The following is an 18,534-nucleotide window of genomic DNA, read 5'->3' on the forward strand; positions in this document are numbered from 1 at the left end:
GGCCTCAGAGGAGTGTGCCTGACATAGTGACATCCAGACAGTAGCAGCTGGAACTCCCTGACGCTGGTGCTTTCCCCCTTAGAAATGTACTCTGGCCTGTTTCTGTCCCTTAATCAATACTCCTGGAAGCTCGGGGTGGGGGCTTATGCCTGACACTGTCCCAGCTGGGGCGTCTTGTGCGTCCCCACCTGACCTCCTCTGATCAGCCACATGGCGACTGCATGTGGCTCTTCTCTCTCCACCCCGGGATGTGTCTCGTCTCCAGGCCCTGGCAGCCAGCGGGGGGTCTCTCCACCGAGTGTGCCCACAGCCTGGCGTACCATCAGGGGCGTCTTCCCATCCTTGTCCCTCATGTTCACGTTGGCGCCGGCCTCGATCAGCAGCGAGGCCACCCTCTGGTTGCCGGAGACAGCCGACACTCGCATGAGCGGGGTCCAGCCCGAGCCGCTGTCCACCACGTCCACCTGCCAATTTGAACCCAGGCAGCACATGGCAGTGTCCATCGGGGCATTGGCACGGGGTCCCCCGGGGGGGGAGGGAGGGCGCCCTACCTCACAGCCCTCCTGGATCATCCACTCGACGACTCTGCAGTGGCCTCCGTCTGCTGCCCAGTGCAGGGCTGTGCAGCCCCCCAGGTCGCGAGTCTCCCAGGAGGCTCCGTGTCTCCGCAGGTACTTGACCACGTCCAGATGCCCCGCGTAGCAGGCCAGCATCAAGCTGCAGGGGGCGGGGGGGCAGGTTCAGGGCACTATTCGTCCCGTCCCCCTTAAATTGAGAGTCCTCCTTTGAGTGGAAAGGATTCATAGAAGGGGTGGGGGTGTCAGTGAGAGAATGGTTGGGCCACGCGTGGAATATTATGCAGCTGTCAAAAGGAATGGGGAAGAAAGAGCTGGCCCTCGGAGAGTAGTTTGCTCAACATCCTCATGATCCTGCTGGTGGGAAGGAAGAAGTCCAGGCTGGGAAAGTATCAGTAGGGGCACCCCGACCAGGATCTAGCTGAAGCCCCAAAGACTGCAGGTTCAAACCCCAGCACCAACATATGCCAGAACTGAGCAGCGCTCTCGTAACTCTTTTCTGTTTTGTGAAAATAATTTCTTTTAATAAACAGACCTGTGTGTGTCCAAAGATGCCGGCTAGAGCCCCAGCACCAACTGTTCCTGGTGTGGCTCTGATCTCTCCCTCTCTCTCTCTCTCTCTCTATCTCTCTGTCTCAAATGAATCTTTCTAACCCCTATTGAATAAACTAAATTTAAGAAAAGAGGGCCTGGTGGTGGTGCACCTGGTTGAGCGCACATGTTACAGTGCACAAGGACCCAGGTTCGAGCCCCCAGTCCCCACCTGCAGGGGGAAAGCTTTGCGAGTGGTGAAGCAGGGCTGCAGGGGTCTCTGTCTCTCTCCCTCTCTTCCCCTTCCTTCTCAATTTCTGGCTGTCTCTATCCAATTAATAAAGATGATTTTTTAATTAAATTTAAAAAATTAACAAAAGAAATTGAAGCCAATGTTGAACCAAAATATATCATCCACGGACCTGCTTTTGTTCTGTTTTCTAAAGTCATACTTTCCCAGGGCCCGTTTATGCATTTACAGAGACAGACAGACAACCAGAAGAGAGGGAGAGACCCTGGAGCACGGCTCCACCATCTGTGAGCAAACTTGGTGCTGTCCATGTGGAGCTGGGGATTGAACCCAGGGCCTTGTGCCTAAGGCATGCACTCTACTTGGTGAGCTCCTTCCCAGTCACCATGCAGTGGTGTCATTAAACAGCCAGCAAGCCCATGATGGGGGGGGGGGAGAAGGGAGGGAGGGAGAGAGGACGAGGGAGAGAGAGAAAGAGAGAATACTTGTGACCCTCCAACAGATAGTCATGACAGGAATTCCTTCCTCTAAATGTTGGTGTCTGAAGGAAATAGAAGCACTTTCTCTGCTTTTCTAAGATGAGATGCAGTCACCCCAGTCGGCCAGCCAACAGTGCAGGAGTCAGCGGGTCACAGAAGTATCTTCTTGTGTCTCCTATTAAGATCATTGCGCCCAGCAGGACTCACGGGGGAAAACTATTGGACTAAAGGTTGTTGGGGTTTCAGCCCTGTGAGAAAGTCACATCAGAACGGACAGTAACAACAAATGCTGAAGAGGCTGTGGGGTCAAAGGAATGCTCCTGCACTGCTGGTGGTAATGTAAATTGGTCCAAACTCTACAGAGAGCAGTCTGGAGACTCTCAGAAGCTAGACGTGGACCTGCCCTGTGACCCTGCAATTCCTCTCCTGGGGATAGATCCTAAGGAACCCGACACACCCATCTAGAAGATCTGTGTGCACCTGTCTTCATAGCAGCACAATTTGCAGTAGTCAAAACCTGGGAGCAATCCAGGTGTCCAACCACAGGTGTGTGGCTGAGAAAGTTGTGGTCTAGATACACAATGGAATACTACTCGGCTGCAAAAAAAAGTGATGCGTTCACCTTCTTCCCCTCCTCTTGGCTGGAGCTTGAAGGAATCATGTGAAGTGAGAGCAGCCAGAAAGAGAAGGATGAATGTGGGACAATCTCACTCATGGGAAGACGTGGAGAAATCAGAACAGAAGGGGAGACACCAAGCAGAACTGGGACTGGGCTTGGTGTCTGGCACCAAAGTAAAGGATTCTGGGGCAGGGAGGGGGGCATTTCAGGTCTTACTGGCTGATGGTGGAGGACTTGGAAGTGAGTGCACTGCAAAACACTGGGACATTTAAGGGCCAAGGGGTGGTGTACCTGGTTGAGCGCACATGTTACAGTGTAAAAGAACCCAGGTTCAAGCCCCCAGTCCCCACCTGCAGGGGGAAAGCTTTTTAAGTGGTGAAGCAGGGCTGCAAGTGTCTCTCTTTCTCCCCATCATCCCCTTCCCTCTCAGGTTTTGGCTGTCTCTACCCAATAAATAAATATATATTATGACTGAACCCTGTAGAAGACACATTACAAAGTGGAAAAAGCAGAGTCCATGCCCTGGCCCACACCTCCAAAGGAAGATTCATGAGTGGTGAAGAAGGTTAGCAAGTGTCTTTCTCTCTCCCCTCTCTATTTCCTACTCCCCTCTCAGTTTCTCTGTCCTATCAAAAAATAGAAAGAAAAGGGAAAAGAAAGCCCCCAGTCTCTGCCCATGGGTGGGAACCTTCACTGACAATGCAGCAATGCTTCAGGTCCTTCTCCCTCTCCCTCTCCCTCTCCCTCTCCCTTTTTCCCTCTCCCTCTCCCTTTTTCCCTCTCCCTCTCCCTCTCCCTCTCCCTCTCCCTTTCCCTCTCCCTCTCTCTCCTGCCTCCCCTCTCAATTTCTCTGTCATGTCAAACCATGGAATCTCTATGGGACACAGAAGGTCGGAGGTCTGGCTTCTCTAATTACTTCTCCACTACACATGGGTATTGACAGGTCAATCCATACCCCCAGCCTGTCTCCCGAGTGGAGTAGGGCTCCGGGGAGGTGGGGTTTCAGGACACACTGGTGAGGTTGTCTGTCATGGGGAGGCAGGTTGTATACATGGTAGTATTTTTTAGCTTCTGTCTATGAATGAGATCATCCCATGTTCATCCTTCTCTTTCTGACTTATCTCACTTAACATGATTCCTTCAAGCTCCATCCAAGATGAGGTGAAGAAGGTGAACTCATCATTTTTTAAAGCTGAGTAGTATTCCAGTGTGTATACAGACCACAGCTTGCTCAGGCACTCATCTGCCGTTGGACACCTAGGTAGCTCCCAGGGTTTGGCTATTACAGTCGTGCTGCTGTGAACACAGGTGTCCACAGATCTTTTTGGATGGGTGTGTTTGGTTCCTTAGGATCTATCCCCAGGAGAGGATTTGCAGGGTCACAGGGCAGGCCCACTTCTAGCAACAGCATGCTTCTTTAGTAACTACAACTATATAAGGTCTTTTTTATAACTGTCAAAGCAAATTCTTCCACATTCCTGTGATAGTTTTACTAAGCATCACATTTTATTCCAGATAAACTACAGAGCCATTTTGACAGGTCCCGTGAGAAAATTCCCTCTAAGGTTACACTAGCCCCACCTGTAACTTTGGGAACACTGGGACTCTGAAATGACTATCTCGCCATCCTGGCATCGGATATAAGCCTCTATTTTTAAATCTTAAAATATCTTCGTAAAATTGTATAGGCTTTGAAACACACATTTCTCACTGGATGTCTCTCACACTTTGTCTCCCCCATTGTCTTCATTCACCAGTTATTGCCATCATTTAAGATTCCCTCCCCCTTACTAGCTTGTAGTCTGTTTTTTTTTAATCCATTTCATTGAGACTCCATTTTAATTTTAAGTATTCGAAAGGTGACTCTCTTTAAAAAAAAAAGAAAAAAAGAACTGGACAGGGGTAGATAACACAACGGTTATGCAAAGAGACTCTCATGCCTGAGGCTCCGAAGACCCAGGTTCAGTCCCCCACACCACTATAAACCAGAGCAGAAAAGTGCTCTGGCAAAAGAAAGAGAGGAAGGAAGAAATAAAGACAGGAAGGAAAAAAGAAAGAAAGAAAGAAAGAAAGAAAGAAAGAAAGAAAGAAAGAAGAGAACAGAAGAGAAGAGAAGAGAAGAGAAGAGAAGAGAAGAGAAGAGAAGAGAAGAGAAGAGAAGAGAAGAGAAGAGAAGAGAGGGAGGGAGGACAAACCCCAGCCTCTTACTCCGTCTCCTGTCTGACCTCGTCAATCAGCTTTATGAAACGACCACATAGAATTCGGAGCTGCCATCAGCCCGGCCACAGTCTCTGTGCTGTGATCCATGACGATGGGTAGTATTTCTGTGTCACAGGTGGGGAGACTGAGGCAGAGGTGTTACCCAACCCCCGAGGTCGCCCCAAGTCACACCCCGTGCACGGAGAGCTCAAGGCGGGACTTCTCTCCAGCAGACTTCACTACTGACTTTCCCAGGAGATCTGCTCACCGTCAGAATAACCTGTGTTAACAGAAGCGAGGCAGCGGGGCCACCGGGCAGGGGGAGCATCCGGCCAGGCTCTGCTCAGTGCCTGAAAACGGGCCAGTTTCTCACACACTCCGTGGTGACTTCAGCGCCCTGGGCTTTCTTGGGAAAAGCACAGTGAGCGTAATAGACCTGCCCCTGATGCAGGTGGGTGGACCTCTCCCTCTCCATCTCCCTCTCTCTCTCCCTCTCTCTCTGTCTCTCTCTCTCCCTCTCTCTCTCCCCCTCTCTCTGTCTCTCTCTCTCCCTCTCTCTCTCTCTCTCCCCCTCTCTCTCTGTTTCTCTCTCTCCCTCTCTCTCTCTCTCCCCCTCTCTCTCTCTCTCTCCCCCCCTCTCTCTCCCCCTCTCTCTCTCCCCCCCCTCTCTCTCCCCCTCTCTCTCTCTCCCCCTCTCTCTCTCCCCCCCTCTCCCTCTCTCCCCCTCTCTCTCTCTCCCCCTCTCTCTCCCCCCCTCTCTCTCTCTCCCTCCCCCTCTCTCTCTGTCTCTCTCTCCCTCTCTCTCTCTCTCTCCCCCTCTCTCTCAGTCTCTCTCTCTCTGTCTCTCTCTCTCTCTCTCGTCGGGTGGCATTATTTCTCTGCAATCACTCTTTCAAACATCTAGTCGTTTCTCTCTGGACTTACAGGGGATCCAGCCACACTGTCGTATATACATCTGAGAGGCGGCTCTCACATTTCTCCGCAGTCTTTATTCTAAGTCAGGTAACTTCGGCTTTCCTTTCTGTTCTTTCCCTCGCCTCTCTTCAGCATCTCACTTCTTTCCTTTATTTTTTCCCGTTTCAACTGGAACTGGCAATAAGCGAGGTGGCTCAACAGTTGGGTGTAAGGCTTACATGTGAGAGGGGTCCCAAACCCAGGGCCCAGCACCCCATTGCTGGGGATGGTGAGTTCTTTTTTTTTTTTTTGTCTCCAGGGTTCTCACTGGGGCTCAGTGCATGTGCTATGAATCCACTGCTCCTAGCAGCCATTTTTTCCATTTTATTGGACAGGACAGAGAAACTGAAAGAGATGGGGGGGATAGAAAGATAGACACCTGGGAGTCGGGCTGTAGCGCAGCGGGTTAAGCGCAGGTGGTGCAAAGCACAAGGATCGGCATATGGATCCCGGTTCGAACCCCGGCTCCCCACCTGCAGGGGAGTCGCTTCATAGGCAGGTGAAGCAGGGCTGCAGGTGTCTCTCTGTCTCTCTCCCTCTCTATCTTCCCTCCCCTCTCAATTTCTCTCTGTCCTGTCAAATAAAAAAGAGAGGAAGGAAGGAAGGAAGGAAGGAAGGAAGGTAGAAGGAAAAAAGGTAAGACAGCTGCTGGGAGGGGAGGGGTGGATTTGCAGTGCAGTCACCAAGTCCCAATGACAAGCCCAGTGACAATAAGGGGGGGGGGGCACACCTGGTTGAGCACACATGTTACTGTGAGCAAGGACCCAGGTTCAACAGCCCGGTCCCCACCTGCAGGGGGAAAACTTTGTGAGTGGTGAAGCAGGGCTGCAGGTGTCTCTCTGTCTCTCTCCCTCATTATGTCCCCTTCCTCTTGGCTTTTGGCTGTCTCTATCCAATAAATAAAGATCATACATTTTTAAAAAGAAAGAAAAAAAAAAAGGTTTTCATCAGCAATAGCTTTCACTCCTCCTGCCACACACTTCCGTCTAGCATAGGGACGAGGATGGTATGCCTTTTACATGACTGTCCTGTCTGGCACTTAGCACCTTCACTTCTAGAAAGTTCTGCTGCTGCTCCTCTGACTGGGGTCGCTACAGGCCTTTCAGAAGGCCCGTAGGTGTTTGCCAGGTGGGACAAGGTTGGAGTGTGACAAGGGCCCTAAGACAGACAGAGGCACAGGTTAGAGGGACAGCCGGGGCTGGTGGCAGCTGCCACCACAGAGCACCGAGGAGGGGAGGAGGGGGGTCTGCACATGGTGGCAGAGGCCCGTGGATGCAGGAGCCAGTCGGCCCGTGACCAGGCCAGTTTCTGTCACCAGCATCTTCCCTTAGGGAGCTCACTGTTTCTAAAGAAACGGAGGCCAGTAGCTGGCCTCGTCAAGCCAATGGAGCAGCCAGGAGACTGTCCGCGGCGCCTTGCCAGGATCTCCTGCTGCCTACCTGTCCTTGCCGCTCCCGTTCTTCAGGTTCACGTCAGTGCCGTTGGAAACCAGGATCTTCACGAGTCTAGAGGAGGAGAGAGCAAGGGCACCTGAGTAAGCAGCTGTCACGTGTAGGGGACCATGGCCGCCCGGCCACCAGCGGCCACCCAGGATCTAAGGCGCGTCTTCACGGGAGACAGAGCCCTACCAGACCCGACCAGACCCGAAGACGGGGCAGGCGGGGACACGCCTGGTTAAGTGCATGTGTTCCCTGCACCAAGATCTGGGTTCAAGACCCCAGCCCCACCTGCAGGGGGAAGCTTCACCAGTGCTGAAGCAGGTCTGCAGGTCTCTCTCTCTCTCCATCTCTATCCCCTTTCATCTCAATTTCTTTCTCCTATCAAGTAAACTATAAAAGTAAATTAAATTAATTAAGTAAAAGTTAAAAGCAGGATTGTACATAATCACTGAGTAGTAAGACAACTATCATCAGAAATGGATTTAAAGGACAGGGGCTAGACAGCATAATGGTTCTGCAAAGAGATTCTCATGCCTGTGGCTCCAAAGTCCCAGATTCAATCCCCTGCACCACATAAGCCAGAGCTGAGCAGTGCTCTGGTAAAACAAAGAGAAGAAGAGGAAGAAATGGATTTAGAAGCTTATTTATGGGGGGAAAAAACCCTGAGGACAATGACCTTTCCACAGTAAAAACAGACTTTCACCATTTACACACATTTCTCATTAAAAAGAAATCTCACCCCGTAAAACAAATTGGACCAACAAAATAACTCTCTGCCATTTTCACAACTATATTCACTATCTGTTTAAAAGGAATGTCTCGTCTTCTCCAAATAGGGTGTTTGCAAGTAGAACCTGAACTGGAATTGGCATGTTGCACCAAAGTAAAAGACTCTGGAGTGGGTGGGTGGGGGGAGAGTACAGATCCAAAAAAGGATGACAGAGGACCTGGTGGGGGTTGTATTGTTATGTGGAAAACTGAGAAATGTTATGCATGTGCAAACTATTGTATTTACTGTCGACTGTAAAGCATTCATCCCCCAGTAGAGAAATTTTTAAAAAGAGGATGTTTGCAGCGAAACACGTAAACCTGAGAAGGGAGTCCTGTGGGTCCCCGGTGGGCTGCAGCAGAAGTGCTGTTACTGAAAATCATCTCTCAGGAACCCCCAGGGAGGTCTGCGTCCCAAAACTGGAGTCCCCTCCCTTTCTTTTTTTGTCAAAAAAAAATTTTCAAATTCCAGTAACCAGCTTTCCTAAGACACACAGAACAGACTGCAGCATAGAAATTAAACGGTTTCCACACCAGAGGACACCAGGCCCTGTTTCTCTAATCTGAGAGAGAAGAGGGAAAAAGGAAGGATGCTTGGAAGTGGTAGTAGGTATAGGTTTGTGACTTAGAGAGGAAGTGGGGGCTGAGTGGTGGCACATGTTACAGTACACAAGGGCCTGAGTTCAAGCCCCCAGTCCCCACCTGCAAGGGAAAAGCTTTGCGAGTGGTGAAGCAGGGCTGCAGGTGTCTCTGTCTCCCTGTCTCTCTGTCTCTCTCTCTCTTGGATAGGACAGAGGAACTGAGAGGGGAGAGTAAGGGTGAGATAAAGATAGGTGTCTGCAGACTTGCTTCACCTCTCATGAAGCAGACCTCCTGCAGGTGGGGAGCCGGGAGCTCAAACCCAGGTCCTCGCGCGTGTCCTTGCGCCTAGTGCTATGTGCTGAGTGCACCACCGCCGACTCCCTCTCTCTATGTCTGTCTTCTTCTCTATCTCCCCCTTCCCCCTCCATAGCTGGCTGTCTATCCAATAAATAAAGACAATTTAAAAATTAAAAGAGGTTTAAAAAATAGAAAGAAAGTGAAAGCAAGGCTGTAGAAAAAAAATGGGCAAAAAATAGACAGGTAAATAGACAGACAGACAGACAAGGAGATGAAGTCTGTGAGAGATAAAGTCTTGGGAGAACCAGTGCAGTTTCCAATAGAGGGAATGGGGACACAGAACGCTGGTGGTGAGAACAGTGCGGAATTATACCCGTTATCTTCTCATTTTGTAAATCAATTTTAAATCACAAGTGAAAAAACGAAAGAAAAGGGACGAAAGAGAGAGAGAGAAACGGTTTCCTCTCTCCCCTCCCGAGAGAACTGCACTCCCACCTGGAGTAGCCTTTCTGTGCGGCGACCATCAGCGCAGTCAGGCCCAGCTTGTTGGGGACATCCACCTTAATGTTGCTTGGAGGAAACGGAGGAGATTAGCGCTCCCCGAGTGGGTGGGGTGGGCGGTGACTTGCCACAGGACACGGGGGCTGGAATGATTCTCCTCCACCCTCCCCCTGGGTTCCAATTTCCTCTGGGCCTCGACATTCTGCCGTCTTCGGCTGCCCCTGCCTCCTGCCTAATGGTCTGAAAGATTTCAGACTCGTGAGACGGGGGAGAGAAAATCCACTCGATTTCACTTTGAATCCGTGCTCTCTGCTCTCTGCAACTCGGGACCGCGACGGGGCCTGACCAGGTGAAGAGCCTGACCCCCTGGGATTAGCTGAGGACAGGGAGTCTCGGCCCCGGGGCACAGCCCGAGGTGATGCGGAAGGGGCTCAGCTCCCCAGACGCTGCCGCCCCACCCACTGGGCATGAAGACCGGGGCTCAGAGACAGCCAGACCCCGCAGCGTCATGGCACAGCTGCTGGAGTGCACGCCTTCCCATGCGTGGGGCCCTGGACCTGAGCCCAGCACCACAGGAGTGCCAGGGATGGGAGCGCCCTGCTGGTGTGCCTCCTGTCTCCTCTCTCAGCACCATGGACAGCGCCGGTGAGTGGTGGAGCCCTGCTCTGCTTATTTTTTGAAAGCTGAGTGAGGGTGTGGGAAATAGTATCCCCCAGTAGAGTGTGCGCCCGGCATGCACCAAGGCCTGGGTCTGAGTCAGCACCGCCACTGGGGACAGCAGGTGGGGTGGGGCGCACAGATGGCGGAGAGAAGCCGTGATGTGTCCTCCCCTCTCTGTCTCCTCCTCCCTTGGCTTACTCTCTTTCTTCTACCTCTTAAAAGTGCAGACGGGGCCGGGTGGTGGCGCACCAGGTTGAGCGCACATGCTACAATGCACAAGGACCCAAGTTCAAGCTCCCGGTCCCCATCTGCAGGGGGGAAAGTTTTACAAGTGGTGAAGCAGGGCTGCAGGGGTGTCTCTGTCTCTCACCCTCTCTATCACCCCCTTCCCTCTCAATTTCTGGCTGTCTCTATCCAATAAATAAATAAAGATAATTTTAAAAAGATTTTTAAAAAATTTATTTAAGTGTAGAATAGACATTGGGCTGGGAGAAGGGGCCAGGTAGTGGTGCGGCTGGCTGAACACACATGTTAACATGTGCAAGGACCCAGGTTCAAGCCCCACGCCCCCACCAGCGGGGGAAGCAGGCCCACAGGTGTTTCTCTCCCTGTCATCTTCTCCCCTCCCCCTCTCTGTTCGATGCAATAAAACAGAAAACAAATGACAGCTGGGGGTGGTGGGGGAAAGCTGGGCCAGAGATGACACCCAGTTATACCATGCAAGGAGTAAAGCCTGGGGTCACCCTCCAGCATCACAGAAGGGGGAATAATGCTTCTGCAAGACTTGCATGCCTGAGGCTCAAAGGTCCTGAGTTCAGTCCCCAGCACCACTGCCATCAGCCACAGCTGAGCAGCGCTCTGGTCTCAGTCAATCTCTCTCTCTCTCTCTCTCTCTCTCCCATCAGCCACAGCTGAGCAGCACTCTGGTCTCTCTCTCTGTCTTTATCCCTGACTCTCTCATTAAAATGGAAAAAATTAATTTAAATATAATTAAAGAGAGGAGCCAGAGGAGGCTCAACTGGTTTTTTTTTATTATTATCTTATTTATTCTCTTTTGTTGCTCTTGTTGTAGTTATTGTTGTTGTTGTTACTGATGTCATCATTGTTGTTGGATAGGACGAGAGAAATGGAGAGAGGAGGGGAAGACAGAGAGGGGGAGAGATAGACAGACACCTGCAGACCTGCTTCACCGCCTGGGAAGCGACTCCCCTGCAGGTGGGGAGCCAGGGACTCGAACCGGGATCCTTATGCCGGTCCTTGCGCTTTGCGCCATGTGCGCTTAACCCACTGCGCTACCGCCAGACTCCCGGCTCAGCTGTTAAAGCACATGCCTCACCATGCACGAGGCCCAGAGCAGTATCCAGATGCCACATGGCAGCACCAGGGCAGCTCCTTGGATGATGGGGCAGTTCTGTCTCTCCCCCCCTTCTCCTAAGTGTAGACCAAATAACAACTGGACCTGGGAGACCGTGCGGCAGGACAGCGGGCAGGTGAGGCCCTCCGTCTTTGCAGGCAGGTGACACAGGATTCTTAACACGCTAGACTCCAAGTGGGAGCCGTCTGTGCCCCATCTGGAGCCCCACACGTCACGACTGACGTGTCCCCACAGGACTCAAACTACTGATTCTGGTGGAGCCCAGAGCGGGCCTTTAACATGAGCTGCCTTAGCCATGGCTTCATCCCATCCATCAGGAGAGATGCAGCTCACCCACCCAGGGCTGAGAAAGAGGGCGTTGTGCACACGTTACGGTGAGCAAGGATCTGGGTTTCAGCCCCTGCTCCCCACCTGCAGGGGAACAGTGGTGAAGCAGGGCTGCAGGTGTCTCTCGGTCTCTCTCCCTATCTCCCCATTCTCTCTCGATTTCTGGCTGTCTCTAGCCAATAAATAAACAAAGATCATGAATTTTTTAAAAAGAGGGGACCCTTCGCTACCACCCCCCCACACACACACCTGCAACTTCTCCAGTTCCCACCCGGTGCGGGCAACGCCGAGCTTGCACCCCACCCACCCTCCTTCCTCAGCGCCAGCTCTCAGTCGGGGGACCAGAGCTGTGTTCCTGGTGGATGAGACAAGTGGCAGCGCCTGCCCGGCCGCGTCCGCTCACCCTCCCTGGAGGATCCGAACCAGCAGGTCTTCATCGTTGACGCTGACAGCACGGTGAAAGTGCTCACTGCTCAGTGGTTCCCCTGAAGAAACCAGACGGGAAACAGGGGGTGAGAGGGGAGACTAGGACCCCCTCATACACACACCTGTGAGAACATCTTCTTAGGAGAGAAGGAGCATGAGAACCCCAGAAGGGAAGATGAGGGTGGCAGAAAGGAGGGGAGAGTGTGAAGAAAGGAAGGTGGACCAGGCTGCAGGTGCCGCCATGACGCCACCCTGACCTCCCTGGGCAGATGCCTCACTCATGTGTCCTGGAGCCTCCCCTCCCCAGAGCCCTGCCCCACTAGGGACAGACAGACACAGGCTGGGGGTGTGGATCCACCTGCCGACACCCATGTCCCCGGAGAAACAATGACAGAAGCCAGAACTCCCACCTGCTGCTCCCCATAGAGAATTTGGGTCCCTGCTCCCAGGGGGGTAAAGAGCAGGAAAGTCAACCAGAGGATCTGCACCCTCACTCCGCCAGCACCCAAAGCGTCTGTCACCAGGAATCTTGTTTTTATATCGTCAGAGAGGGAAGCGCATCTGTGACTCACCAGAGGAAGCCACACAGGTTTCTCTTATCTGAGAGAGAAGGGGAAAAAAGGAAAGATGTCCACAAGTAGGGATAGGAGTAGGGTGACTCAGAAAGGAAGTGAAGGCAGGGCAATTGAGAAAAAATGGGTAGAATAGATACAGATAGATAGATATAGGAATAGATAGATGATAATAGATATGTAGACAGATAGATAGATAGATAGATAGATGATAATAGATGATAGATGATAGACAGATATAGGAATAGATAGGTGATAATAAACAGATGATAGATACATAGATAGATAGATAGATACAGGAATAGATAGATGATAATAGATATGTAGACAGATAGATAGATAGATAGATGATAATAGATGATAGATGATAGACAGATATAGGAATAGATAGATGATAATAGATATGTAGACAGATAGATAGATAGATGATAATAGATGATAGATGATAGGCAGATATAGGAATAGATAGGTGATAATAAACAGATGATAGATACATAGATAGACATAGGAATAGATAGATGATAATAGATATGTAGATAGATAGATAGATAGATGATAATAGATATGTAGATAGATAGATAGATAGATAGATAGATAGATAGATAGATGATAATAGATGATAGATGATAGACAGATATAGGAATAGATAGGTGATAATAGACAGATGATATATACATAGATAGACATAGGAATAGATAGATGATAATAGATATGTAGATAGATAGATAGATAGATGATAATAGATATGTAGATAGATAGATAGATAGATAGATAGATAGATAGATAGATGATAATAGATGATAGATGATAGACAGATATAGGAATAGATAGGTGATAATAAACAGATGATAGATACATAGATAGATATAGGAATAGATAGATGATAATAGATATGTAGATAGATAGATGATAATAGATGATAGATGATAGACAGATATAGGAATAGATAGGTGATAATAGACAGATGATAGATACATAGATAGACATAGGAATAGATAGATGATAATAGATATGTAGATAGATAGATGATAATAGATATGTAGATAGATAGATAGATAGATAGATGATAATAGATAGACAGATATAGGAATAGATAGGTGATAATAAACAGATGATAGATACATAGATAGATAGATACAGGAATAGATAGATGATAATAGATAGATAGATGATAGATACATACATACATACATACATACATACATACATACATACATACATACATACATAGGGAATCAGCCCATATCTGTGACCTTTGGAGAACTATTGCAGTTTTCAATGAAGGGGATGCACAGAACTCTGGTGATGGGAGCAGTGTGAAATCATACCTCTGTTATCTTACAATGTTGCCAATCAATATTAAATCACTAAGAAAAAATAAATTTTCAAAAAGGAAGGTGGCCCGTGGGCCCCTCCATGGCACAGGCTGTGGTGTGAGACTCTCAGGCCGGCTCACCTGGACCAGCGCAGTGTGACACCTGAGCCTGGCACCTGCAGACCGTGTCTGCTTGGAGGTCGTGGTCACAGCCAGAGCGGCTGTGCCAAGCAAATGCCAAGGCCTTTCCCCTGCCTCCTGTTGGGCCACTCCCCATCTGAGCTGTCAGCCCTGGGGTTTTGTTCACTTGCTTTTAAGCTTTTGTTTACTGCACTAATTTGAAGAGACATGGGCACCCCCATGCTCACAGCTGCATTGTTCACAGTCGCCGAAGAGTGGATGCAGCCTAAATGCCCATCAGCAGATGACTGGATAAAGAAGTGATGGGAGGAGCCAGGTGGTGGCACACCTGGTTTAGCCCTCGCACTACAGTGCACAAGGACCCAGGTTCAAGCCCCTGGTCCCCACCTACAGGGGAAAAGCTTCACTAGCAGTGAAGCAGGGATGCAGGTATCTCTCTATCTCTCTCCCTCTTTATCACCCCTTCCCCTCTCAATTTCTCTCTGTCTCTATCTAGTAATAAATAAAAATATTTTTTAAAAAAGAAGTGATGGGTATAGATTCCATGGAATACTACTCTGCCATCAAAAAGATGATATTGTGTCCTTTGGGACAAAATGGATGGAACCAGAGGTGCTGATGCTTAGTGAAATTAGTAGAGAGATGAAAGACAGCTGCCAGGTGGTTTCACTCATGTGTGGAATCTAGAAATCTGATTCACAGGAACTTGGAGGGGAGCAAAAAACAACTATTTCTAAGACTAGTGCGAACTCTTTGGGAGGTGGGAGGGTGAGGACACAGAGCTCTGGGGGCAGGGGTGGGGTGGGGTGAAACCTGTCATCTTATAATCTTGTGACTATTAATCATAAATTTTAAAAATTTAAAGATTTTGGGGGCCGGGTGGCGGCACCCTTGGTTGAGCACACATGTTACTGTGCGCAAGGTCACAGGTTTGAGCCCCCACTCCCCTCCTGCAGGGGGAAAGTTTTGCAAGTGGTGAAGCAGGGTTGTGTTGAAAGTGTCTCTGTCTCTGTCCCTCTCTATCTCCTCCTTCTCTCTGGATTTCTGGCTGTCTCTATCCAATAAGTAAATAAAGATAAAAAAAAATTTTTTTTAATATTTTGTTTATTCACAAAATGGAGGTGAGGGAAAGAGAGAGGACCAGAGTATCACAGTGGTACGTGGGATGTTGGGTGGGGACTGAACTCAGGACCTTGTGCTTCCAAGTTCAGATCCCTGCTCACTGCACCATGTCCCTGGCCCTAAGAACCCGGATTTATTTCTTTCTTTCTTTCTTTCTTTCTTTCTTTCTTTCTTTCTTTCTTTCTCTCTCTCTCTCTCTCTCTCTCTCTCTCTTTCTTTTTCTCTCTTGGATTGAATCACTTCCAAGAAGCCACTGACTCACGGGACAGATTCAGTGATGCTCCAGGCAGACTCTGCGTAGACTCGGGGGGTCCCGAAGGTGAGACAAAGGCAAGCCCCTCCCTATAGCACTATAGCACAGAGACACGTCCAGGGCGTCATCTTCCTGAATGCTGAAAAACATCCAGCACCCCAATCCTGTCCTCCTGCACCCCACCTAACTGCCCTCTGCGGGTCACACTGAAACTTGACTTCCTCCCACAGTCTAGCCTGAAAGTCCACTGGCCATCTCTGCCCAGGGCAGGTGAGAATGCTTTGTTCTGGCGGCCGGTGGAGGAGCACCCGGCTAAGCACAGGCTTTACCATAAGCAAGGACCCAGGTTCAAGCCTCCTGCCGAGAGGGAGCTTCACAAGTGGTGAAGCAGGTCTGCAAGTGTCTGTCTGTCTGTCTGTCTCTCCCCACCTCTCTCAATTTCTCTCTGTCCTATCAGATAAGGAAAGGGGGGAAAGGCCACCAGGAGCAGTGAACTCGTAGTGCAGGCACCAGACACCAGTGAGAATCCTGGAGACAGTAAAACTTTTGGAAAGAAGGAAGGAAGGAAGGAAGGAAGGAAGGAAGGAAGGAAGGAAGGAAGGAAGGAAGGAAGGGGGAAGTGCTTTATTCTAGAAAAGAAGAAGAAAGAAAGGCAGAGGGGGAGTTAAAGGAGGAGTGAGAGGGAGAGAGGGAGGGAGGGAGGAAGCAGAGGTTCAAGGTCCTTCTTTGCAGGAACGCTTCTGATAGGTGGGACCATTATTACCCAAATATCCAGCTTTCCTCTCTCACTCTTTCCCTCCTCCCTACTAAACTCACTCAAATAAAATTGTCTCTGTTTCCCATACGAAACGAAGCAAGTAAAAACGTAGTGCCCTGGCTCAGCACCGAGTAATCAAGGGTCGTCTGGCACTTGACAGGCTGCTTCTCAGATTCTCCCGCAGGGGCTAGAAAGGCTGAATGTCCCCAAGGTCAGCCAAGGTCACCAGCCAGGAGCCTTGTGGCAGGCTGGGCTCCTCCCTTCGGGGCTCAGATACAGGTCACAGCTCTCTGTCTGCTGTCCTTAGTACACTCAGCACACAAGCAGGCGGCTTTCACAGATAAAAGGGACCCCTCTCCATTCTCTGCCGACTGCCAGATGAAAAGGGGTGCCCACCTGGCTTCAAGAGGCGTCTTCAGTAACACAAGTCCAGTGGCAAGGAAGACAAAACCAAAAACAAGCACATGGAACTACATCAAACTGAAAAGCTGCTTCACGGCAAAAGAAGCCATCCCCCAAAGAGACCCCTCACAGAATGGGAGAAGATCTTTACATGCCATACATCAGACAAGAGGGTAGTAACCAGAATATATATAAAGAGCTCACCAAACTCAGCAACAAGAAAGCAAATGACCCCATCCAAAATTGGGGAGAGATTATGAACAAGAATACTCTCTATAGAAGAGATCCAAAAGGCCAATAAACACATGAAAGAATGCTCCAAGTCATTGACTGTCAAAGAAATGCCAATAAAGACAACAATGAGGGAGTCGGGCAGTGGCACAGCGGGTTAAGCACACATGGTGAAAAGCGCAAGGACCGGCGTAAGGATCCCGGTTCGAGCCCCCGGCTCCCCATACCCACAGGGGGATCACTTCACAGGCGGTGAAGCAGGTCTGCAGGTGTCTGTCTTTCTCTCCCCCTCTCTGTCTTCCCCTCCTCTCTCCATGTCTCTCTGTCCTATCCTACAACGACGGCTATAACCACAATTAACAGTAACAACCACAAGAAGGGCAACAAGGGTGACAAAATGGGAAGAATAGCCTCCAGGCACCAAGCCCCAGTAATAACCCTGAAGGGAAAAAAAGCCAACAATGAGACACCACTTCACTCCTGTGAGAGTGTCACACATCAAAAAAAAAGTAGCAGCAGCAAATGCTGGAAAGGCTGTGGAGGCAAAGGACCCTCCTGCACTGCTGGTGGGAATGTCATTGGATCCAACCCCTGTGGAAATCAGCATGGAGAACTCTCAGAAGGCTAGAAATGGACCTACCTTGTGACCCTGCAATTCCTCTCCTGGGGATAGATCCTAAGGAAACAAACACACCCATCCAAAGAGATCTGTGTGCACCTGTGTTCACAGCAACACAATGTGTAACAGCCAAAACCTGGGAGCCACCCAGGTGTCCGACAACAGATGAGTGGCTGAGCAAGTTGTGGTCTATAGACTCCATGGAATACTACTCAGCTGTGAAGGATGTTGAAGTCACCTTCTTCACCTAATTTTGGATGGAGCTTGAAAAAATCATATGAAGTGAGATCAGCCAGAAAGAGAAGGATGAAGATGGGATGAGCTCACTCGTGGACAGAAGCTGAGACATAAGAACAGAAGGAAAACACCGAGCAGAACTGGGACTGGGCTTGGTGTCTGGCACCAAAGTAAAGGACTCTGGGAGGAAAGGGGGGCTTTCGGGTCCTGATGCTGATGGTGAAGAAAGACCTGGGCTGGGGGTGGGAGATGTTTTGCAGAAAACTGAGGAATTTCACACATGCACCATCGATTTAATTGAATGCAAATTATTAATCCCTCCAAAAAAAGTCTTTTTTCTAAAAGCTTGAGCTTCCAAAAAGTGCCAACTCCCAAGGTTTTTAAGGACGGTCGTTAAAACACGTGCAACACTGCCCAGCGGCTTTCAGCATGGACCCCTCAGCCTCACTTGGCCAGCACCCCTAGCCTCCTCCTGGGGTGGGGGTCCTCCTACCCAGACAGCACTGTGGCACACAGCTTCTGGAAAAGGGTGCCCAGTCCCTGCGTGCTCAGAATAGGCCACAGCTGAGCAGTGCTCTGATCTTTCTCTCTGCCTTTGTGTGTGTGGGTCTCTCACTCTCTTTCTCTCTCTCTCTCTCATATTAAAATAAAATAAAATATAGTTTTTTAAAAAAATCAGGGGGAAAAATATCTCCTGAGCTGTGGCAGCAAGGCCCAGGGTTGTTTTGCTACCAGGCCCTAATTTAAATAAATGTTTCCTTCTCCAGTATCCCAGAGGTAGCCCTGAGGACAAAGGGATATTCTCAGGGGAGAGAGGAAAAGCTATATAACCGCTGATCATTTCTTGCTTCCTGAATCTCAGCACAGAAAAAAATTAAACGAGTAATGACTGTCATTCAGTGA

General features: G+C 49.7%; 1 protein-coding gene across 1 annotated transcript in view; it reads right to left on the minus strand.

Moving 5' to 3' along the window:
- The window catches only part of FANK1 (fibronectin type III and ankyrin repeat domains 1), a 64,867-nt gene that overhangs the window by 3,858 nt on the left and 42,475 nt on the right, over nucleotides 1–18,534 (minus strand). The window contains exons 4-8 of the mRNA XM_060172252.1: nucleotides 11,960–12,041; nucleotides 9,189–9,263; nucleotides 7,047–7,112; nucleotides 552–717; nucleotides 321–464 (exon numbers count right to left, since the gene is read on the minus strand). Of these exons, the coding sequence (XP_060028235.1) occupies nucleotides 321–464; nucleotides 552–717; nucleotides 7,047–7,112; nucleotides 9,189–9,263; nucleotides 11,960–12,041 (533 nt within the window). The remainder of the gene's footprint in view (nucleotides 1–320; nucleotides 465–551; nucleotides 718–7,046; nucleotides 7,113–9,188; nucleotides 9,264–11,959; nucleotides 12,042–18,534) is intronic.

This window comes from Erinaceus europaeus, chromosome 14, assembly GCF_950295315.1.
Source record: "Erinaceus europaeus chromosome 14, mEriEur2.1, whole genome shotgun sequence".
In the NCBI taxonomy this organism is placed as follows: domain Eukaryota; kingdom Metazoa; phylum Chordata; class Mammalia; order Eulipotyphla; family Erinaceidae; genus Erinaceus; species Erinaceus europaeus.